We start from the raw sequence: 26,148 nt of genomic DNA on the forward strand, positions 1-26,148 counted from the left end.
CCCAGCACTTGTAACCAGACTAATGTTGCAATTCCAGTATCTTTTAGGTATAGACTTATTCTTTATGTCAGATGGGAGAGATGGACTGGCATTTTATCATGCTCTCCTTACATATCTTTGTTCCAACTTGCTTGGTCAGATAGAAGTCAAAGTATCATGACAGTATTTCTAAATGTCTCAGCCTATAGGCCATGACGAAAAGGAGCCTCACACAAAGTACAAACTTTTTTGACACTGTAAGTTTTCAGGTATCCAAGGACTTGAAAGAGTGGATGACAGGGAAACTACCAGGTAGGAGGAAGGATTTTCTTATTTTAGATAGAATGTGGATAAGGAACAGTGGAGCAATTACAGGACACATGGAATTTTATCAGTGATTATTTTAGGGATGTCTATTTCTCCAAGATGAATTCTTTAAGGGATTACATTAAGAAATTCTTAAGTTAATGGTATTATATTTTACATCTCAGCTCTGTACTCTTTGATTATACTGGGAGATAAGGCAACAAAAGGAAAATTACCACAGAACTCGATATAATGATAATGGCAGCCATTTGTGGAAAAAGGAAGAATTCTACAAGGTGCCTTCAGAAAGCAACTTTGGAAATGGCAGAAATTATCATTACATGAAGGAATTCCATATAGTATTTCCACATAAATGCTCTGTGGAAGCAGTTATTGCTGTTTTAGAAATACCTTCCAGAGCTGCTGAGAGCAAGTCTTTGACACCTAAGAAAACAGAAGAGACTAGACATCCAGACTTTGTGATCCCAAAGAGTCTAATATGTTTAAAATGTTATTTATTTTTCAATTCTGGGCTTGTGAGGTGAGTATGAGGGAGGTAGAAGGGAAAATGTGCCCTTTCAGAAATATTTAAAATTATTTAGATTGATTCTGACTCCTAAGTTTTTAAAAAATTGTATGCATTGATTTGATTTTCCATCATAACCAGTTAACCTGATATTGGTAATAGACTATTCAGTAGTCACATCAAATCACATTTTACCAATAATCAGAATGTATCCTCTGTTCTGTGAATCTGTGGGATTCATTATAGACCACCTTCCTTGAAAACCTGCTAACCAAGGCAGAGCTTTTAAGAGTTAATTTCTAGAGAAAGACTTTCATTTGGCAGGAAAAAAAAATACAAAAAACCTATTAATCTCTGATATCCATGGGGAAACTACAAATCGGCAATAGTTGGCAGAATTCTGTAAACATCTGGGAGACTCTCTAAGTCAAAGCTGTAGCTACCAGCATTTTACTCTTTTCTTGATTTTTAGTGTGAGAGTCTTTGTTCTCCACTGTCTTCAGTTTGAGGGTAAGTTTCAAGGGACAGTGGATTACCGCAATCTAGTAAGAAACTAAACTTAAAAATGGTCTAGTAATCACTTATCATTTGGCAACTATAGCCACTCAAATAGTAACACATTCTGCTTTAAAGGCACTTATGACATTGGGCAGAAAGTTGATTTCATCTTCAACATTTATTCAATTCCAAGGAGTTCTCAAACCATTCAGCAAAAGGAGAGACTGTCTAGTCTATGTGTCCGTTTCCCCCCAAATCCTTCCTTTCTGTGTTCATTCAACAATAAAGCACTAAAAGAACAAGTTAATGGTGATTGATACTTGTGTTAGGGCCCAGGGCAGTCTGCCCCAAAATATGACACTTTGGCATATTGATTACACTACATTAAACTTACTTAAGAAAGAGCCAGTGTAAGAAAAACACTCTGACCCCTCTTTCTAGAAAGCAGGAAATAAGTCTCTCATGTGAAAGATATCCTCCCTGTACCAGGAGGTAAGAAACATTCTTAGCTCCAGAGTTAGGGAATTGAGAGCTGAGAAGACTATATAAACAAACTTTGTTACTTTTACTAAATACTCCAGCCCAAATCCTGTTTAGAATTCCTTACTAATTAAAGCTCCCAAATATAAGTTTTCTTTGTCTTGTCAAATCTCACATATTTATGTTTCTTTGTCTAAAAAGTATAAAAACTGCCTGCTTTGGTCATTTCTTTTAAGTTTTTATTCAAATTCTAGTTAGTCAACATAGAGTGCAATATTGTACAATATAGTCATTAAAACTTCCATACAACACTCAGTGCTCATCAGAAGTGCACTTCTTAATCCCCATACCTATTTAAGGCATATCCCCACCCACCACTCCTCTGATAGCTTTGATTATTTCTTTAGATTTCAATTTTATTATTGGGCCTTTATGTGCATGTAATTAAACTTTGGGGTTTTTTCTCCTGTTAATTGGTCTCATGTCAATTTAATTCTTAGGCTAGCTAAAAGGACATTAAAAGGTATAAGAAAAATTTTCCTCCCTGACACTTGCAAGAAAAAGGTGTGTGTATGTGTGTGTGTGTGTGATAGAGAGAAAGAGAGAGAGACAGAGAGAGAGAGAATATGTCTGTGTTTTAAGAGGTTTGCTTCTTTGACAAATTGGAAGAATTAAGCCTATTTTTTCATGAATAGACTCTAAAATACCAGCAACTAAATGGATTCCCTTTCATCCTTCCTGAATGAATACAGACAAGTATGGTGAGTCTACCTCTAACTTGAAAATATTCACAGATAGGATGAACCTGAAAACCCAGAAGTAGAGTAAAGGGAAAGAAAGAGGGTCAGAGATGAAGACAAAGAGATTTCTGGGCACAAATCTGAGGCTACCTTTATATGAACTAAAAGGTAACCTGATAGGAAAACCTGTGTTTTCATCAACCTCTGGAACTGATTATGGTGCTAGTGACTATCATAAGCTTATGTTTACTGGGGAATAATTCTCAATGTTTCTTTCATATTTCTGCGGGTCTTAACAAACAGAGGCACAGATGACTTTTATTCCAGACCATCATTTCACAGATATTTTTGTAGTGAAAACCTTTAGGAGACATAGATTGTGACCTTCTCTTGAGCAAAAGGCAACTTTGTTTCCCATACATTATAAAAGATTCAGGTTCCCTAAACTTGGATTCCTTTCCTATAACTCAGCTTACTGCTTGTGTAGAGGTCATCTGGCCTTTTCATGCTTCCCCATGAGAACTAAAGTGGAGATGACAATGAAAACATTAAGTGAATGCTGTCTGTTGTGACATGGTTAATGATGTCTTTTTCCTATGATCCAGGAGTAGCATGTCTTCTAGCATCATAAATCTGTGGCACACTAAATTGCTACATTGTGAATGGGGTAAAATCTTGGCAATATTCTCCCCCACAATAGGTGAAAGTGAAAAAATTGGGGCACAATGAGCAGGTGGGTATTTCTCACATAATCCATTGAAGCAAATTGTAAAATTCAATAAATAGTGAAATTTAAATGTGTATTTAGGATAAGCAGAGATATTATACTGCAGAAGAAGAAAAGAAATAGTATAAAGATAACTCAGAACATTCTAACGGTAACTACAATGAAAGCAGTAATTAACTTACATATGGTGGTTTGCAGTTTACAAAGCATTTCCACACATACTATTTTATTTGAGTCTTACAGTGATTTTGTGAGATAGGCTTTATTATTTTCTTAATTACACAGTTGAGAAAATTAAAGTTTAGAAAGATTATGTAACTTGCTAAAGGCTAAAACTAATATGTTAAAAGTAAACAATAGAGATGAACTTAAGAAAATTGAATAAAACCAAAATAAAAATTAAGATTTGGACATAGGCTCTGCATTTTTCACCACAAGTTACTCTGCTTATATGATGCCCCATCTGCCCCATGAACATGTCTTCTCTCCTGTGTGAAACAAACAAACAAAAATCTGTCTTTTTACTGTATTCATTTTAGCCATAATTTTTTCTCTTTCTTTTCATGGCTAAGATTCTATTTTAAAAAATAGTGTATATGTATTCTCTCTGCCTCTCTTCTTTTCCACTCATCCCACTGCATCTACTATTCTAAGAAAAAATCTTTGTTAAAATCACCAGTAACACTGTGAATGATGAAAACTCTGGACACATTTTGGTTATTAAGTTACATTTCACCTTCTGAAAACACTTTTCTTTAGATTGTAGAATACTAGTCATTCACTTATTTCCTCCTTCCTTCCTAGGTACTATATTCCAATTGTTTTCATGGACAGCTCATATTCTAACTGTCTTATAAACACAATGATCTCTAGCACTTCTCCATCCTTCTCTCCTTGCTCAATTTTATTCCACTGGGTCAGCTAATCTATTCTCATCATATGATTACCACCCATGATGCAAAAGTACGCCCATTCTATAATTCCAGTTCTGATTTCTTCCTCAAGCTCCACATCTATGTGCCAAAGAATCTAATTTGTATCTTCAATCATTAGATGGATAGAAAAGTATAGTTCAAAACGTCCAAAATCAAGCCATTTCTCTCTCAAGCTGTTACTAATTAATTAATTAGCTTGTTTTTTGTTGTTGTTGTTGTTGTTGTTGTTTTGTTTGTTTGTATTCCTTTCCTGGATTAAGAAAACCACACAGTTCCCAAGCTAGAGTACCCCATCCTCCTTCCTAGTCCTCATATCCCAATGGTGATTGTACCTGATTATTCTACCGCTAGATACTCTCTTTAATATGTAATCCTCTCTGTTAGCAATGCCTTAAACTTCATTTAACCGTGAATATTCAACAACTCGTACTAGAAAAAATATTCTCCTAATTTTTTTAGTCTCCCTTTAATCAGTTATTCTATACATACTTCTTTCTGAAATTAAAATCTTATAATTTCACTATCCCTTCTACTACTATCTTCAATGTCTCCCAATAAGTATATGCTAATAGACAATCTTTTATTATGGCATTCACAGACCCATCTTTTATGACTATTGCTGATCAGCCTTGTCTTAAGCACTTTTATGCACATAGATGTACATACATCATAAATGTTCCTACACAGATATGTACATACACCAACACACACTCTCAACTGTTCCCTAATGTGTCACAGTATATCATGCCTCAGCACATGCTCTGATAACTGCTTTGACTTTCCCTACTTTTCTTATCCCTACACAATACTTTCAATTAGAATTAAAATCCCATTCCCCTATCAACTCCTATTCACAGGAGTCAGAATTAAAAGCTCTCCAAGTGTCTTGCACAGATTTCAATTCAAGATGGCAATGTAAGAGTCTCTTGAACTAACCTCCACCAATGGACACACCAAATCTATAGTTACATATAGAACAATTCCATATGAAAGAATTCCATAAACCAGAATGACTTTGACACATCAGGCAAATGAGAAAACCCACACTGAAACAGGTAGAAGGGACTGAGACACAAACTCACCATAAACCCCACCCCCATCATGGTGACACAGAATCAGAAGGAAACAAAACTGCCAGCTTAACCCTGAGGAGCTGAAGGAGGTTGAATCTGAGAGGTTGAACCCCACATCTGGTTTCCCAAATCTTATTACCCCCATCTGAGAAATGAACCCCCAAAACATCTAGCTTTGAAAACCAACAGTGCTAGTGTACAGGAGACAGACTATTGTGAACTAAGAAACAGTTCTTAATTACTCATCCGGACTCACTGGAACTAAGCTCCAGGTCCAGCACAGAGATAGCAGACTAAAGTGTTCAGTCTTTCCATGAGAAAGTCCTATTTGTTAATCTTAAAAGCTGTGGCCTATTAACAATACATTTTCTGAAAAAGAAATAAAGAAATCGAACCCATTTACAATACCATTGAAACAATAAAATACTTAGGTTTAAATCTAACTAAAGAGGTAAACAATCTCTACTCTGAAAACTGTACGACACTGATAAAAACAAACAAACAAACAAACAACCCGAAAACAAAGGAGACACACATAAGTGAAAAGGTATCCAGTGTTCATGGATGGGAAGATTATTGTCAAAATGTCAATACTACTAAAAGCTATTCATAGATCCAGTGCAATGCCTACCAAGATTTCAATGGCATTTTTTATAGAAGTAGAAAAACACTCCTAAAATTTATAAGGAACCACAAAGACCTGAATAGCTAAAGAGATCCTGAGACAAAACGGGAGGTTATCACACTTCCTGATTTTAAGCTATACTATAAAGTTATAGTCACCAAAACAGTATGGTAATGACATAAAAACAGGCAAACAGACCAATGGAACAGTATCAAAAGTCCAAAAATAAACCCAGTGTATATAGTCAACTAATATTTGACAAGGAAGGCAAGACCACTCGGTGGAGAAAAGACAATTTTTTTAAATAAATAATGCTGGGATAATTGGATATTCACATGTGAAAAAAATGAAACTGGGCCCATAACAACACCACTCACAAAAATTAATACAAAATGGATTAAGGGCTTAAATGTAACATCTAAAGGCATGAAACTCCTAGAAGAAAAGAGCAGAAAATAAAGCTCTTTGACATGGGTCTTGTAATAATTTTTTAGATATGAGTCCTAAAGCACAAGCAACAAAATAAAAAAAATAAAAAAAACCGAGCGGGACTACATCAAACTAAGAAAGCTCTACATAGAAAAATAAACCATAAAAAAAGAAAAAAGAAAAAAGAAAAAAAAGAGAGGGAAACAAACCATAAGAGACTCTTAAACTTAGAGAACAAAGTGAGGGTTAATGGAGGGAGGTGGGTGAGGGATGGGCTAGATTGGTGATGGGTTTTAGGAGGGTACTTGTTGTGATGAACACTGGGTGTTTTTTTGTCAGTGATGAATCACTGAATTCTACTCCTGAAACAAATATTGCACTGTATGTTAACTAACTACAATTTAATTAAATAATTTGAAAAAGAAAAAAAAAAAAAGAAAAAGAAAAACCACCAATAATGTGAAAAAAAACAATCCATGGAATGGGAAAAAAATATTTGCAAACCATATATCTGATAAGGTGTTAATACCCAAAATATATAAAGAACTCATAAAACTCAATAGCAAAACCACAAATAACCCAATTTAAAAATGGGCAAAGGACATGGATTGGCACTTCTCCAAAGATGTATCAATGGCCAACAGGTACATGAGAACATCACTAGTCACTGAGAAAATGGAAATTAAAATCAAAATGAGATATTACCTCATGCCTCTGTTAGAATAGCCATCATCAAAAAGATGAGAGAAGGGGCGCCTGGGTGGCACAGCGGTTAAGCGTCTGCCTTCGGCTCAGGGCGTGATCCCGGCGTTATGGGATCGAGCCCCACATCAGGCTCTTCCGCTATGAGCCTGCTTCTTCCTCTCCCACTCCCCCTGCTTGTGTTCCCTCTCTCGCTGGCTGTCTCTATCTCTGTCGAATAAATAAATAAAATCTTTAAAAAAAAACACACAAAAAAACACAAAAAGATGAGAGATGACAAGTGCTGGTGTGGATGCAAATAAAAAAAGAACCCTCATGCACTGTTGGTGGGAATGTAAATTGGTGCAGCCACTATGGAAAACAGTATGGAGGATCCTCAAAAAACGAAAAATAGAACTACTATATAATCCAGCAATTTCACTTCTGGGAAAATATCCAAAGGAAATGAAAACCCTAACTCAAAAACATCTGCACCCCCATGTTTACAGGAGCATTATTTACAATAGCCAAGACATGGAAATAACCTAAGCATCCTTTAATAGATGCATAGATAAATAAGATGGTGTGTATATGCGTGTTTGTGTGTGTATAGTGATACTATTCAACCAATAAAAAACGAATAAACCTATTTGCAACAACATGGATGGAATTTGAAGGCATTATGCTAAGTGAAATAAGTCAGATAAAGACAAACACCATATGATCTCACTTACATGTAGAATCTTTTTAAAAGAAGCAAAAAAACCAAACCTCACAGAGAAAGAGATAAGCTTGTGGCTTGTGGTTACCAAAGGTGGAGGCTCCTGGGACGGGGGTGGGGGGGGGGTGTTGTTGGAGGAAGGTGATTAAAAGGTACAAACTTCCCCTTTTAAGATAAATAAATGCTAGGGATGTATGTATAACATGATGATTATAGCTAACATTGCTGTATGATACATAAGAATGTTGTTAAAAGAGTAAATCCTAAGAGTTCTTATCACAAGAAGACCATTTTTTTTTCTCTTCTTTCCTTTCTTTAGTTTTATTTTATCTTATTTTATCTATAAGAGAAGATGGATGTTAGTTGAACCTATTGTGGTAATCATTTCACAATATATATGAGTCAAACCATCACACTGTATGCCTCTAACTTATACAGTGATATATGTCAATTACTTCTCAATAAAACTAGAAGAAAAAAAAAAATAAAAGGCTGTGGCCTGAGGGGCAATCTTCTAATTTAATACATATCTAAAGGGCCTAATGCAATATTCCCCAGATATAGGGAAGCTAGAGCTCCCCCTCTGCCTCATTCCAAGTTGTCTGTATTGACTGGAAAGGAACTGGTACACATAGCGGGTACCGAGCTTTTGCAGCTGCTGACAAAGGGATGCATCCCTTGATGATCTGGCTCTGGTGGCCAGCAGGGCGTATATTTGCAGGTCCCACCGGTCCATAGCAGGTAGAATTCATTCTTAACTATCTACCCCCACCCAGGGCACAAAGCAGAGATGGCAGATTAAAATTCCCAGGCTGTGTGAGAAAGAGGCATATTTGCAGATCATATGCCAATAAGTACATAAGAAGGTGTTTAATATCATTAAACATCAGAGAAATGCAAATCAAAACACAACGAGCTATCACCTCACACCTGTTAATATGGCTATTATCAAAAAGACAAAACGTAAGTGCTGGAGAAGATGTGAAAAAAAGGGAAACTTTGTACTCTATTGGTAGAAATGTAAATTGGTAAAACTACTATGAAAAAGAGCATGGAGGTTCCTCAAAAAATTAAACATAAAACCACCATATGATCTAGCAATCTCATTTTTGGGACTATCTAAAAGAAATGAAAACCCTAACTCAAAAAGATATTTGTACCCCCATGTTTGTTGCAGTATTATTTACAATAGCCAAGACATGGAAACAACCTAAGTAACCACAGACAAATGAATAGATGAAGAAAATGCAATACACACACACACACACACACACACACACACACACACACACACACACAGAGGAATATTATTCAGCCATGAGAAAGGATATCCTGCCGTTTGTGACAACATGTGTGGACTTTGAGGCATTATGCTAAGTGAAATATGTCAGACATGAAAGACAAATACAGTATGATCACTTATATGTGGAATTTTAAAAAGCTGAACTTGTAGATATAGAAAACAGACTGGTGGTTGACCGAGGTTGAGGGTAGGGTACGTGGGTTTGGTGAAATGAGTGAAGAAGGTCAAAAGGTGCAAACTTCCAGTTATATGTAAGTCCTGGGAATAATGTACAGCATGGTGACTACAGTTAATAATACCATATTGCGTTATTTGAAAGTTGCTAAGAGAGTAGATCTTAAAGTTTCTCACCATAAAAAAAAAAATTGTAACTATGTGTGGTGATAGATGCTAACTTAGCTTATCATGGTGATCATTTTGCAATACATCTTAAATCATTATGTTGTACACCTAAAATTAAAGCAATCTTATAGTTAACTATATCTCAATAAAATGTCTTGGATATATAATATTCAGAGAAAGTTATTGAACTGCTTTATCATCATCTGCCACATTATTTATCTCTCTGAAAGTACTAGGCTCTTTGACTGAAAGCACCAAAATATTCATTTCTGTATTAACCAAAGTCAAACATAATAAAGAATAAAAGTTTCTAAGTACTGTTGGTTGACCAACAGTACTGTTGGATGACCACTGAGTAAAATTGAGTCCCTCTAGTCTGTGTACTCACATCTGTGTGTGTATAACACTTCTGCTATAATGGGGAAGGTGACAATGAAGGAAACCCTTGGCAAATAATAACATTTATAACTGAGTTAAGGATGAAGTACATAAATCAATACACATGATTCTTAGTGATAACTTCTGTTTTAATTTTTTATATTAATGTTAGTGATAAAATAATAGTTGTTTCTTTTTGATGGGGATTATCATCCTCATTTTATAGGAAAAGAAACAGAAGCTTAAAGAGATTATGATGATTAAGGTTCCAAAGTCAACGGTAGGTTATATTTTATTTGTGTGATACTGGCCACACTAGTAGTTTTCACCAAATATTTTAGTGTTCCCCTGACACTGGGCAGACAGAAATAAGGCATTTCTCTACTCACTTGGAATTAGATGCATTCATGGATTGCTTAGGCAAAATAAATCTAAGCGTATCATTGCCAGGTAGAAGTCTTAAGAGCCAACACTCAATTCTCAAGCTCTCTGTTTGTCTCTGCCATAGCATCTGCCAATTTTTGAGTTGATGACTGTTCCATCTAACTGGGATCTGATCGAGGACAAAGTGAAATTAACCATTTGCTAACTCAGGTTTGGAAATAAAAATATGAGCAAGAAATCAGCTCCTATTTCATTAAGCCACTGAGATTTTGTGCATTTTTCAGTCATAACATAATTTGTCCCACCTTGACCAATACTTCATAGAAGTCCTAACTTCAATATTAAAGTTTGTTTGAATGTAAGCCTTAATAAAACTGTTTTAGGGTTATTGGGAGTTTTTTGTCAAGTTTGAAAAGTTGAAAAAACGGATGTTTAAAAAATCACTGGAAATTTGTTGTCTTTAGGACACTAAAATAATGGAATTTAGACGTTCATAGGTACTACTTTCTTTCACCATTGCAAATTTCATGTATTAAAGGATTTAAAACATATATGTACCCAGAGAAGCTACCAAGGAGAAATTCAGTCTGAAACAGTACAACAAATAGGAAACAGAGCCAGAAATGAGGCAAAAGAGATTATGCAGCCAACATACATTCCAGAAATAAAATCTGGGTCAAAGCCAGGAACTGCTGAGTTAATCAATGTGAATCAGAAGAAACAGGGTCGGAAATGAGAGACATGTATTATCTAAAATAGAGTTGCAGATTCCAATTTCAGACCAAGTATCAGGGCAAAGTCAAGACATTTCATATAAGTAGTATTAAGTGAATAGGAATAAAAATTTTTTATTAAAAAAAAGCTCTCTTCTGATATTAAACTACCTCATTTATCACCATCATGATCCTCATCATAACAATAACATATTGAGTCCTGAGCATTTACCTGCATTTTCACATTTAACCATCATCACAATCCTAGGATATGGGTGAGGAAATTGGGGAGTATATCACAGCACTAGAATTCGCCTCATTTTATAAGACATCAAATTACGTGCTCTCAGTCACTCTGGTAAATGACCCTGTGCCATTTATTATTTTTTCTTAAGCAAAGAAAGTAATTATCATTAAGTGGTTTGGCCTCCGAAAATAGAGCCTGTCTAACACAGGGCATAGGCCACAATCAAAAGCAAATTGCATCATGACAAATTAGAAAGAGGGCTAAATATGTGATCTACATTTGCTTAACAATAAATTAAATACCCACAGGGGAAAAGGTCAAGTCTCTTTCCCTTCATTCTCTTTGTCCCATCTTGTATGGACAAGTACAAAACACATCTCAAAGACACATTAGATCATCATGCTAGAGAGTAGAGTTTCTCAAGAGAGTAAGGCTACTTAAAATGGAAAAGGGCTCTACAAGATTCCTATTACAATTGCTTCATGATTCTCTTCTTATCTCTTTCTCCTCCCATGCTTTTCATTAAGGAAGAGTAGGGAGGTTCCAGGTACCCGCAAAATGAATGCAGGAGGAATGCTGAAATCTGCCTCTATTTTAGGTAGAGCTTCAATGAGGTTCACACATGATCCAGTCCAATCTACCATGATAAGAGACCAGAAAGAGATTTTGAGGCCAAAGCCTTAAGTTAGCAGCTTTGCCTCTATGCTTTGTCCTATATATAAAAACCTTTGAGAGAGGATTGTGGCTGGTAGAGATATGAGGACCTAAATCCCAGATTCCAGCTTTCCCTATTTTTGGAAACACGGTTAATAACCCATTTATTAACACTGATCTTCATAAGAAACATAAATGAATTATTACTGTTTTGATCTTCCATCATTTATTGAGCCATTGCTGTGCGCTGTGTAATCTGCCTGAAAGAGAACATTTGCCTCCCTCTGAAGTGTACTGTATTAAATGAGTTAATTCTTGTACATTGTTTAGATTAGGGCACTAAAAATCTAATATTTATTATGATGACATTTACTCATTAAATCCTACAACAATATTTTGAGGCGGATTCTACTTTTCCAGGTGACAAAGCTGAGGCACAAGTAGTTTATGTAACATTCTAAAGGTCACACTACTAAAAGCACAAAATGGGGCTGGGGCTCAACACTATCAAACATTAGTCTGCCTGCAAAGCCTGTGCTCTTTCCACTAAGCCATGCCGCATGCCTCTCTCCATGGAAGAAATTGTACAAACGTTAGACATAATTGGTCCTTATTGAAAAGAACAAGTTCATCATAATTTTGCAACTCTCCACAACGCCAGCTGCTATAAACAGTATAAAATTTATGAATATTTGGAAGTGTTCCCACCATAATAACACAGTATTTTTCAAAAATAATTTGCATGCTATATAACACACTTTATATATAGCAAATAAAAAGCTAATCCTAAGTGACAATATGTGGGCAGATAATGAATCACTTGGAAATATTGTGTAGATTTTATATAGAAAATATTGTCATCCATGAAAAGACTTGGAGTATCTTAACCCTTTGCTATGCCATGAAACCACAGCAGGAAGCTCTGACAAACTAATAATGTGATAAGCTCAATTCTCTACACGGCAGGAGTGAGAGCTCTCTATCTTGTAACAACAGTTTGGATGACTTTATATAAAGAGTGGGAAAGAAAATTATACTCCTCTCCCACGTATCAATGGAAATGTTTCCCATGGAGTGACTCAGCCTAAAACCCTAAACAGGAGCATGGTCTCAGCATGCTGTAGGCAGCCACAGCAGGCTTCACATTAGTTGCCTTCAGCATTTGTGGGGACAACACAGAACTGAGGCTGCCAATAGCACCAGAAGTTCCTACCTCGTGGGAAGAATCTAATCTTACAGCAGAGGGGGAGGGGGAAAGACACCGACTATGCTCCAAAATGTGGCACTTATCTATTGACCATCAACAATACATTCAAACAGCCAACAGAACACACTCACTCCCTTCCTATTAAAACAATAATTGTAAACAGTTCTATCACTTACAACTTGCCAGGCACTGCTATCATTCTTTGACATATAGTATTAACTTGTTTGATTTAATACTCACAACACTTGACATATTTATTGTTTTCTGCATTTTGCAAGTGTGAAAAATGGGACACAGAGATGTTAAGTAACTTTCCCCAAATGAGAAATCTAAAATATGGAGGCTCAGGATTTCAAGCTGTCTGATGTGCTAGCTGCCTAACTAGGAATTTGTGCCAATATCACTCTGTTCTTCCCCAAATGATCACAAAACAAAACAAAACAAAGAAAACCCACAAAAACTCCAAGTTGAGAGAACATTTCTAGTTGAGGGTGTAATGGACTAAAATGTGACCCCACCAAATGCATACGTTGATATACTAGCCTCCAATAGAAGGTCTTTGGTAGGTAATTATAATGAGCTGAAGTCATGAGAGTGGGGCCCCAACTGGATTAGTGTCCTTATAAGAGTCCCTGGGAAAGTTACTGCTCCTCTTACTCTTTCCACCCTGTGAGGATACAAGGAGAAGTGGCAGTTTGCAACACAGAAAAGGGCCCTTATAGAACCTGACCATGCTGAAACCCTGATCTTGGACTTCCAGCCTACAGAACTGTGAGAAATAAATAAATATCAGTTATTTGGAAGGCATCCACTCTGTGGTACTTGTTATAGCAGCCCAAGTAAGACATAGGGTGTATTGTGGCAGGAGTGGAGAGAACCCAAAATCAGATAATTCAAGGAAATGATCTTTATGGTGTTATCTAAGTCTCACATTGAGTGATTTGGTTTTGCTGGGGTAGGGGTTCCATGAATACTTTCATCTTGACCAAGAGTTCTACAGCCCCACTCCATCCCCCAAAAGCATATGGGACACTTAGGTGTAATTTGGCACATATAATCTCAGTGTGCTGCAAATTTAATTTTAAAAGCAACTTGTTTTTTTAATTTAATTCAATGCATATAAACAGCTTCTTACTAAAAGCTACAACGCAAAGTCAAGAAAGTGGATCCAATATACCATTTTTAATAGACAATGGAGGAATGTCACTTTGTCAATATTGCACTGCAACATGAAAAATCTGATCCTTAAATATTCATGACAAACTGATCGCATGCACTAAATTGAATGGAAAATATACTACTTTTATAATCTTCAGCATAATGTTTGATTCCAGCTATATTTTGACAACGGCAATTTATTACACAAGGATACATTCTAATCATGATATTCTTTGCTTCCTAATTACACAGGAAACTACTTGGAGGATTAAGTCTAGCATTTTTCATATTGTCTCACTTATTTAAAAAAGAGTAGCAAGTCTAATGCAATCTGCACTATTTTTTAAAATTCTCAGTTAATCAGTTAATTTGTGTCCCCATAAAATCAATTTAAAAATGTTCTTATACTCAGTGTGTCACTTCTTACTACCAATTTATTGAATGTTCATTAATCTTTGTCTCAATATGTTATAACTTTTACATTTATGACAATTTTTATTACCACTTGTTTTAGGTATTTCCACAAATTAATTACTAAATCAAGCATTTTATGATATAATTAAATGAACACCATATTCCTTAGGCAATAAAATGAAAGTAGCAATATATAACATATTTAATAGTTCAGTATTAAATTCTGTTTATCAATTCAAATGGAATCTTAATATCTGAGCAAAGTCATCATAAATGATAATTTAGCTATTATGGCAATAACTTACCTACTTTGTTTTTATGCTTCCATAAACAGTAACATATATTTTAATTATTCAGCTAAATTCAACATAAGCTAAACCAAACTCCGTTTTTTTGTTTTGTTTTGTTTACTTAGGGGAGGATTATGTCACCAAATTCTCCCATTCTTCAAGTCAAATCTTTGGAACTAAATTTTCGATTTCTCTCTTTCTCTATTTTATTATTTCCCAAGCTCTCTGTTAATTTTAATGTTATAATATCTGAATCTACACTTTCCTGGTCATCTTTCATCATCCACATTACTTAGTCTATTCCAATAGCCCACTGGCATGATGCTAGTCTCTTTCCATTACCTTATACCATCCTTGTATTTGCCAAGTTAAACTCCGTGCTCATGTTGTTCTGCCCTTAAAACCCTACAATTACGCCTCACTGCTTTACTCAAGTTTAGCGTTTATATTTTAACTCATCTCATTTTTACATCCTTAACTGTACTTACACCCTAAATTTGTGGTATAGCTAAATATGACTCCTCTCCCTCAAATATATGCTGAATTTTCCTTTTTATCTATATTATTTTCTTCTCCACTTACCTTAAACCTACTTTTTAAGATTCATTTCAAATACTACTTCTTCCATGAAGATTTCCTTTTCCCCATCTCCGACTGCATACTAATGCCCTGCAGAACCCCAAATTATGTGGCACTTAAAATATTCTGCCTAGATACAGAGTCATTTATGCATTAGTTTCTAGCCTTCGTTAAACATCCTTGAACATATCTGTTTATATCTGTGGTTCCTTCAGTGCTAAGCAGAATATTCTCCCTAAAGAAAATGCTCAGAAATATTTACTTCAGTATTGGATATAACACAACACCAGAGAGCATATAGAAGTTGGAAAACATAGGTAAATCATTTTTTTAGTTCAAAATTATCGAGTATAAAAATGTAGATAAGAAGTCAGTCATTTTGGACTAAATGGGACAAGAGGATGAATTGTGCTCTCAGCTGTTCAAACAGTTTTTGAATATGAGGAGCATATTTTCATGGCAGAAATTTCTGCCCCCCACCAGTGATCGCTGTTGTAATTTGTATTATTGACTAAGGACATGCACATGTTCTTATGGCTTCATATCTTTATTGCGAATACCCAGCAACAGCCTCACAGCCTCACCTAGAACACTTCAGCCCTCAAATGAGGAAGACTCTAGAAAACCTGTGAAGTTGGCCTTTTCAAATAATATGCATTAAGTATTTATTAATGTTCCTGACTTATCTGTACCCCATAAATGTGTTATTATTCACTATTATCATATCTATTACTGATTATTTCAAATTCTTCTTCTCTCTGCCTCTCCTTCATAGTCTTACTCCATCCATACCTTCCCTCCTGTATGCCACACCTCCTCTTTGCATAAGCATCCCAGCTGCTTCAATTTTTCCTCTTCCATTCTTGCGTGCTATCAGTCTTTCTTCTCTTTCTAAAGCTTCTTGCATTCTCTTCTTTCAGGCACCATGTTATTCCCCCACTCTCACCAATCTTATTATTCTCTATGTGTTATTTTTTCTCTACTCATCATCTTCCCAACTTTTTGGCGCCTCTGATTTTTTAGTTACTTCCTTTTCTCTCGTTAACACCTTGACCCAGGTGTTGTTCATATTTATAGTTGAAACCCATTTCATGAAACAGATATTTTCCTGAAAATCCATGTTAAAAACAAAATTCTTTATAGATAAAATCTTACTGTTTATGTGTAAACAAATTTAAAAATAGCCTACCATAAATTGAATTGCCATGGACTATCCTTTGTATAAATACACACATTTGAAAAAGTTGGCTTAAGGTCCTGATACCTTCTAACAACCTCTAATTCCAACTCCAAAAGGTATCCATGACTCCCAACTGCCAGTCCTTTTTCTATGTTACACTAACAAACAGAAAACATAAGAAACAACAATAACAACAACAATAACAAACCCTCACTTTCCCCCCTTATTTCATAGTTTGTCCTTCTTCTCAGTTGGATATCACCAATTTCCTTTCACCCAAATTGTCTTATATTTTGCTTTACTTCTGTTACACCTGGAGAACATCCTAGTTTCTTTTTCCTAGATTTTATATTTAAGTTTACCTTTTTCAAAAAAAAAAAAAGTTTACCTTTTCTCTTTCTCATGCCAAAAGGTCTCAAGTAGACCTACTTGCAAACACAAAAGACACAGCTATATCTATCCCGATGCTGAACAGGATCTGTAATCTGTTCTTATAAATAATTAGTATCTTGTTTCACACAAATGCCAAATCAAGTCATATTATCAATATGAATACTTACATTCAGCATATTTCTGAAGTTGGGAAAATTCTGAGGGGCTAAGGTGGGCCCACTTCTCCTGGTTTGTCATGGTGGTAGTGAGAAGTCTCTTACATACCAGGTGAGGAATTCTTTATTCAGGTGTTTGGCAGAATTCTATGCTTCAAAGTTTCCACATGGCATGTTTCATTATAAAATATCTCAAGCTTTCAAAATATGCAATCTGTCAACATGAAACCACTGTGGATGTGAGTTTTTAGTTTCAATAATATATTAAAGACCTGCAGAAAAAGAAACAAAAAAATAAAAAGATCACCATTATTGCACAAAGAAAAAATTGACAAGTCATACAATGTTAAGAATTTTTAATTTTTAACAGCATTTGTTCTTCCAAACCATAAGAATGGAACATTTTTTTTTTCCATTTCTTTGTGTCTTCCTCAATTTCTTTCATGAGTGTTCTATAATTTTCTGAGTACAGATCCTTTGCCTCTTTAGTTAGGTTTATTCCTAAGTATCTTATGGTTTTGGGCGCAATTGTAAATGAGATCTACTCCTTAATTTCTCTTTCTTCTGTCTCATTGTTAGTGTAAAGAAATGCAACGGATTTCTATGCATTGATTTTATGTCCTGCCACTTTGCTGAATTCCTATATGAGTTCTAGCAATTTTGGGGTGGAGTCTTCGGGTTTTCCACACAGAGTATCATGTCATCTGCAAGAGTGAGAGTTTGTCTTCTTCTTTGCTGATTCGGATGTCTTTTATTTCTTTTTGTTGTCTGAATGCTGAGATTAGGAATTCTAGTACTATGCTGAACAGCAGTGGTGATAGTGGACATCCTTGTCGTGTTCCTGACCTTAGGGGAAAAGCTTTCAATTTTTCCCCACTGAAAATTATATTTGCTGTGGGCTTTTAGTATATGGCTTTTATGATATTGTGGTATGTTCCCTCTATCCCTACACTGTGAAGAATTTTAATCAAGAAAGGATGCTATACTTTGTCAAATGCTTTTTCTGCATCGATTGAGAGTATCATATGGTTCTTGTCTTTTCTTTTATTAATGTAGTGTATCACATTGATTGATTTGTGGATGTTGAACCACCCTTGAAGCCCAGGAATAAATCCCACTTGGTTGTGGTGAATAATCCTTTTAACGTACTGTTGGATCCTATTGGCTAGTATCTTGGTGAGAATTTTTACATCCATGTTCATCAGGGATATTGTACTGTAATTCTCCTTTTTGGTGGGGTCTCTGGTTTTAGGATCAAGTAATGCTGGCCTCATAGAAAGAGTCTGGAAGTTTTCCTTCCATTTCAGAACAAATATTGTTAAAATGTCTGTGAGACCTACAACAATCTATATATTCAATGCAATCCCTATCAAAATACCACCAATTTTTTAACAGAGCTGGAACAAATAATCCTAAAATTTGTGTGGAACCAGGAAAGACCCCAAATAGCCAAAGGAATGTTGAAAATGAAAACCAAAGCTGGTGGCATCACAATTCTGGACTTCAAGCTCCATTACAAAGCTGTAATCATCAAGACAGGATGGTACTGGCACAAAAACAAACACGTAGATCAGTGGAACAGAATAGAGAGCCCAGAAATGGACCCTCAACTCTATGGTCAACTAATCTTCGACAAAACAGGAAAGAATACCCAATGGAAAAAAGACAGTCTCGTCAACAAATGGTGTGGGGAAAATTGGACAGCCACATGCAGAAGAATGAAACTGGACCATTTCCTTACACCATTTACAAAAATAGACTCAAAATGGATGAAAGACCTAAACATGACACAGGAATCCATCAAAATCCTAGAGGAGAACACAGGCAGCAACCTTTTTGACCTTGGCTGCAGCAACTTCTTGCTAGACACGTCTCCAAAGGCAAGGGAAACAAAGGCAAACATGAACTATTGGGACTTCCATTAAGATAAAAAGCTTTGCACAGCAAACAGTTGACAAAACCAAAACACAACCAACAGATTGGGAGAAGATATTTGCAAATGTCTTATCAGATAAAGGGCTAGTATCCAAAATCATAAAGAACTTATCAAACTCAACACCCAAAGAACAAATAATCCAATCAAGAAATGGGCAGAAGACATAAGCAGACATTTTTCCAAAGAAGACATACAGATGGCCAACAGACACATAAAAAAAAATGCTCAAAATCACTCAGCATCAGGAAAATGCAGATTAAAACCACAATGAGATACCACCTCATACAAGTCAGAACGGCTAAAATGAACAAGTCAGGAAATAAGAAATCTTGCCGAGGATGTGGAGAAAGGGGAACCCTCCTACACTGTTGGTGGGAATGCAAGCTGGTGCAACCACTCTGAACAACAGTATGGAGGTTCTTCAAAAAGTTGAAAATAGACCTGCCCTATGACCCAGCAAATGCACTACTAGGTATTTACCCCAAAGATACAAATGGAGTGATCCGAAGGGTCACCTGCACCCTGATGTTTATAGTAGCAATGTCCACATGTCCACAATTGCCAAACTATGGAAAGAGCCCAGATGTCCATCAAAAGAAGAATGGATAAAGAAGAAAAGAAGATGTGGTGTATATGTGTGTATATGTGTGTGTGTGTGTGTATATATGTACATGTATATGTATATATATAGATAGATGATAGCTAGATAGATAGATAAAAAAAAATGGAATACTATTCAGCCATCAAAAAAATGAAATCTTGCCATTTGCAATGATATGGATGGAACTAGAGGGTATTATGCCAAGCAAAATAAGTCAATCAGAGAAAGATAATTATCATATGATCTCACTCACATGTGGAATTTAAGAAACAAAACAGAGGATCATAGGGGAAGGGAGGGAAAAATAAAAGGAGACAAAACCAGAGAGGGAGACAAACTGTAAGAGACTCTTAATCATAGGAAACAAACTGAGGGTTGTTGGAGGAGAGAGGGGTGGAGGGATGGGGTAACTGGGTGATGGACATTAAGGAGGGCATGTGATATAATGAGCACTGGGTATTATATAAGACTGATGAATCTCTGAACTCTACCTTGGAAACAAATAATATACTATATGTTAATTAATTGAATTTAAATAAAAAAATGAATGAATGAATAAATAAATAAATAAATAAAAAGCATTTTTATTTCTAAACAATGTATTTCAAAGTTATTTCATTTTGTGTAATACTCAATTTTAATTCTTCATGCACCCTTTAATGGCATTTTTACATATATTTTCTAATGCCAGATCTCAGAAATAAATATTATTAAAATACAAAATGAAGAAAATGTTATAAAGTCTATTTCACAAAGGTAGATTTTTCTTTGCTGTTTAATTTTATAAATTCCACATTTCAAGAGCAAACAAGGGTGTCATTTTTATCAGTCTGAACTTATTAATCCTGTAATATCTAAACAATTACTATGTAATAATCTGGACAATGATTTACTATGTAAATCATTAAAGGAGATTAAGTATGCTCTATAGCTCCCTGCACATAGATCAGCTAGCATACCAGATTTCCAACAACAATTTGGAATGGCCTTCAGTAGTAGCACATATATTTGAAATCAGGCAAATCAATTCTGGGACTCATATAAATTGAGGATTTTTTTCTAGCAATAAAATGAAGAGAATAATTTTAATTTTGCAGTTTGTAAAAATCCCAATAAAATTTACCACATTAAAGCAATTCCAAATGTCTGACAGACTTGCATAATAATAGTAGAAAAACTACTATGAATCATGCTTAAAAATAAATTCCTGGGTTGTCATGGACTTACACTCACTGCTACATCTTTAAAGGCAAACAAAATGAAAAACCATCTGGCCTCAACTTTTTATTAGAGACAATAATCAATTGCTCAAAACCAGACTAGCATTGTGATCATTATAGAAAATGAAATATTTAGCAACAATGACTTAAGTTTATGAAATTGTATGATTGGAAAGCTTATTTATGCAGATGTCATTATCTCAAGCCAAGTACCTATATTTGGCATTAGTGCATAACCTTTCTTCAGCATCTGTTTTTTGGTCTTCAACATCAACCCCAAGACCTCACTGTCACATACTGTCATCTTTGTCTTTAAAAAAGGTTCTTGTTGGTCTCATCTGTTCAGAGTCCCTGCACTTCGTTTTACAAGATGACAATTTGCTATTTAGTTGGAAAAAATGACGATACTGATGTGTTAACAGAGGCCAAATTGCTAGGTCTCTTTTTTCTCCCAGGGAATGCTCTTAAGTCACAACCAGGGCTTTGTGGAAATAACTCAAACCAAAAGGAATGGGAACGTGTGATGGACATTTTTGTCTTCCACCCAGTGTCTTCCAGCTGATTTCATCCTTCTTATTGATTTCATCCTAATTCTTTGCTTCTCCCAGTTACATGTAGTTTTGATGAGACTATAAAACAAGGTGTCCTATTCTTTCCTATCCAAAGAGAAACAGATGATTCAGTAACATTTGGCACATGAGAGTGTCTCATGGGGCTTTAAATGTTGGATGGAGTTATTCAAGGATGGGATGAAAATAGTTGTACCTAAATGATTACAGCAATAATTGGATGGCTGATGATGTCTGAGCCTGACTATCCAGCTACCTTGTCACTTCCAGAAGCAAATAACATTTTTTCAATTAAGAGTGAAGTGAGGCCAGAATCGGTTTCTGTTGCCTACAACCCCCAAATCTTAACTGATCATAATGGAAGTTCATTTCTTCATTCAAAAAATGTTTATTTATCCACTCTGTGTGCCAGAAAACATTCTAGGCACTAGAAATACAACAAAGATCAAAATATACCAAAAAAAAAAGAAAATAATGCTAATTACAACAACTTATCAGCTTTATTGAGAGCTTACAGTATGCATGACATTCTCCTCACAGTATTTGTATATTAGATTATTCAATCTTCACAAAATAACTTTGTGAGGAGCCAATAGTCTCTGATTTCAAAAATAAAGAAACTAATACTAGATGATTAGAAGTTGGTAAAACAGGGGCGCCTGGGTGGCACAGCGGTTAAGCGTCTGCCTTCGGCTCAGGGCATGATCCCGGCGTTATGGGATCGAGCCCCACATCAGGCTCTTCCGCTATGAGCCTGCTTCTTCCTCTCCCACTCCCCCTGCTTGTGTTCCCTCTCTTGCTGGCCGTCTCTATCTCTGTCGAATAAATAAATAAAATCCTTAAAAAAAAAAAAAAACGAAGTTGGTAAAACAAGACAGACACTGCTAGAAACCCAAACAATTTCCACTCTCCCTTGCTTCCTTGGTAACAGAACTCTAATTTTATTGAACGAAAATATATCCATCTAAAGAACTACATTCCTGGGCACCTGAGTGGCTCAGTCGGTTAAGCATCTGCCTTAGGCTCAGGTCATGATCTCAGGGTCCTGGGATCGAGCTCCACATAGGGCTCCTTGCTCATCAGGGAGTCTGCTCCTCCATCTCCTGCTCCCCCTGCTTGTGTGCATTCTCTCTGTGTTAAATAAATTTAAAAATCTTGTACAAAAAAAAAAAAAAGAACTACATTCCTCAGATTATTTGCATAATGAAGTGATCAATGAGATGTAAATAGATGTTGGTTAAAGTATATAGAAAGGTTCTATTTGGCAAGTGCTCTTTTAACCTTTTTTTCTCTTCCTGTAACTTCCTACCTGGAATGTTAACATGTTGGCTACAAATGCAGCAGTTTTTAACACTTTAGAGATAACTTTTAGAATGGAAGGCATGTGCTAAGAATAGCAGAATCCCATAAAGTCGACCAGGTAGGCAAACAGGTAACTGCAGAAAAATGTGGCCCACCACCTATTTTTGTGAATAAAGTTTTATTGGAACCAGCAAGTGGCAATTTTTTGAAGAGATTTCAATGTTAAATAAAGTTTGGGGAAGTATTCTGAAGGCAGACATAAACAATGGATGAACAACAAAAAAGACCAGAAACCTGATCATTTTGGAAAATGTCAATATGGAAAAATTCCAATGTCTTCATTTTGTTTCTTTCTCTCACTTGTATTGTTGCAGTAGCTTCTTAACTGGCCCCCTGAGCTCCCTCCTTTCCTTAATGTGCCCTATTTCTTGAGTCCATGAGTAGTCATGAACTAAGGTGATTCCAGAGTCCTGTCTGATAAATTACCAATAAAAAGTTAATTAATACATGAGAATAGTAATAAATTAATTAATTATAGTCTCCGACCTTGCTACTTGCTCTGAAATTTATTAAAATTTCTGCGTTAACTAAGAAACTCAAATTTAAAATTCAAATTTAAAATGACTGGTTAACTGACATCTTTCAGATCTCTACATGAATCCTATCTTCTCAGTAAGGTGGCACCTGGTCATTCAATTTAAAACTGCACATTCATACACACCATCTCTCCATCACACTTTTATTTGTTTTGAATATAATATCTTATCAAATATTTAACTTACTTATATTATTTAATATTTGTTTCCTCATGCTGCAAATTAGGGGTAGCATGAATGGTTTCGAGCCTTGATAAGATTCCACAGAAAGGACAAAGCAAATAAAAACACTTATTGCATTTTCCCTTGATTTTCATCCAGATGTATGTGCAGGGGCCTTAGGGCATTCATCCAGATGTATGTGTAAGCCACCCCAAGATGGGCCTTTTGGGCATAAAGATTACTCAGAGTTGAAGTCAATAGAGACTCTACAGAATCAAGAGAAATTTCTGACATTCAGATAACTACATAGAAGAATCTGGACTGGGGCTCTTTCCTGTGATAAGGGTTATTAGCAGAGACAAATTTTGTCTGAGTGACCCATCTTTATGGCTGGGCAAACATCTAATTACCAAACATCTGCTCTTATTCTTATCACCCCGTGAACTGCCTCCCTTTCCACTTAAATCCTGGAGTCCTACACTCTTCTCCTTAGTTCAGTATGACATATACACCTCATTTTGCCTCTCTTTGGAATTCCCTATCTCTGTAGGTTCTCTGTATATATGCGGTTAAATTTAATTTTTTCCTGTTAATCTGTCTCATGTCAATTGGATTCTTAGTCCAACTAAAAGGACCTTGGAAGCAACAGAACATTCTTTCTCCCCAACATATATATTAGATTCTATGTCACCATATCCTCTCCTGTGCTCTAAGACTAAGTCCCATGAGGGCAGGGACTATTGTCTGTTTGTTCACAGTTATTTTCCTACAGCTTAACAGAATGCTTGGTATATAATAGTTAGTAAATAAATAATTCTAGTATGAATTCATTTCTATGCTTTTTTTGTAAAGAAAAACTTGAATGGCTCAGTTGTTTAAGTGTCTGCCTTTGGGTCAAGTCATAATCTTGGGGTCCTGGGATTGAGCCCCTCATCAGGCTCCCCGCTCAGTAGGAAATCTGCTTCTCCCTCTCTCTCTCTCCCCCTCTCCACTGCTCTCTCTCTCTCACGAATAAATAAAATCTCAAAAAGAAAAAAGAAAGAAAGAAAGAAAAAAAGAAAGAAAGAAAGAAAGAAACGAAGGAAGGAAGGAAGGAAGGAAGGAAGGAAGGAAGGAAGGAAGGAAGGAAAACCTGGGTAGCAGAGGTAGAAAGAGGCCCTCAACTTGAGAAAGAGAAAATAGTGCAGAAAAGAGTTAGGAACAGCAGTCACTATACGTTTCATTCTTCCTAGGGGCCATCGATTTTGTTCAACTCAATAGACATAAACAAAAAAAGTTGTAGTTAGGTACAAAACTTTTGCATTTAAGAAAAAAAAAAGACTTAAGGGCATCCACCTCTTGGTTTTGACTCAGGTCATGGTATCCGAATTGTGAGATTGAGCCCTTTGTCAAGCTCTGCACTCAGCAAGGAGTCTGCCTAAGATTCTCCCACTCTCCTTCTGTCCCTAACCCTGCTTCTTCTCTCTGTCTTTTTCTCTCTTTCAAATAAATCTTTTAAAAAGACTTTATTTTACATAGTTTTTGAGTATTTTTTTGTTTTTTTGTTAAATATAACTAACTCCATATATTTTTTAAAATGATTTCATTTATTTATTTGCCAGAGAGAGAGAGCGCGCGCACAAACAGGAGGAGCGGCAGGCAGAGGGAGAAGCAGGTTCCCTGCTGAGCAAGGAGCCTGACATGGGACTTGATCCCAGGACTCTGGAACCATGACCTGAGCCACAGGCAGACAATTTACTGACTGAACCATCCAGGCATCCCAACTAACTCCATAGAAATGAGCAACATTTCCAAGCGATGCTTTCATTGATATGTTAACCAATTATAATTACACATGAGCATCAAGACTATCTTTAAATTATTATATCTGACAAAAACATTACATAGCTTTCTTTTATTTAGTATATTCTTGTCAACACAAGTCCTAGCTTTTTGCATCAAGAGCAGCTTCTCTGAATTAATCTAATACAACTTGCATTTTTATTAGAGGTATTTAAAGAGTAATGGTGGCCCTGAAGGACTCAAAGTAAATTCTCTTTGGTTCTTGGATTTGGTTTATTCCAACACTAATACACTTTGAATAAAACTTCCTTATAATCCTTCTCCCAGTGGAAGCCTGTGGTTTTACAATCCTGTTAGTGCCAACTCCCATGATGTGATGTGACATGTAGTCAAGTAAGAACAAATAAGGGTGGGATGTAAATGGAGTTTTCCTAATCAAATATTTTAAACTAGTTGAATATATCACAATTCTGTATAAAAAGTTGCACATATAATATTAAATCAAGAGGCACACCAATCTTCATACCTCAGAAGGAGATGGGGATAATGGCACCACTTCCTTATCATCTCTGCCTCTTTATAAATGTGTGGAAAGAGAATGACAATAGGGATTCCTTATGGTAAATTCAAAGATTTTCTGTTCCCAAGCAAGGGGTTTCTTCAGGTACATAAAATTAAAGCCAGGAAGGACAGACTTTGCTGGCTGCTGGAGAGCAATCAAATGCTGACATTCTCATCTAGTCAACGGATGTGCCATTTGCTTAGTTGTTGGCAGGAAATAACTATGTTGGAGGAATTGGAGAAGGCTCTTTGGCCTACTGTACCTGGACTAAAACAAATTCTCCACCATTAGGGAAGGGAAT

The 26,148-nt window shown here is 35.9% G+C and overlaps 1 protein-coding gene across 11 annotated transcripts in view; it reads right to left on the minus strand.

Annotated features, from left to right (window-relative positions):
* Window positions 1-26,148, minus strand: part of DGKB (diacylglycerol kinase beta) — an 863,998-nt gene that overhangs the window by 579,423 nt on the left and 258,427 nt on the right. For all 11 annotated transcript variants that reach the window (XM_057304222.1, XM_057304226.1, XM_057304221.1 and 8 more), the window contains one exon: window positions 17,130-17,389. In XM_057304222.1, coding sequence (XP_057160205.1) covers window positions 17,130-17,199 — 70 coding nt within the window. In that variant the 5' untranslated portion in view covers window positions 17,200-17,389. The remainder of the gene's footprint in view (window positions 1-17,129; window positions 17,390-26,148) is intronic.

This window comes from Ursus arctos, unplaced genomic scaffold, assembly GCF_023065955.2.
Source record: "Ursus arctos isolate Adak ecotype North America unplaced genomic scaffold, UrsArc2.0 scaffold_3, whole genome shotgun sequence".
In the NCBI taxonomy this organism is placed as follows: Eukaryota; Metazoa; Chordata; class Mammalia; order Carnivora; family Ursidae; genus Ursus; species Ursus arctos.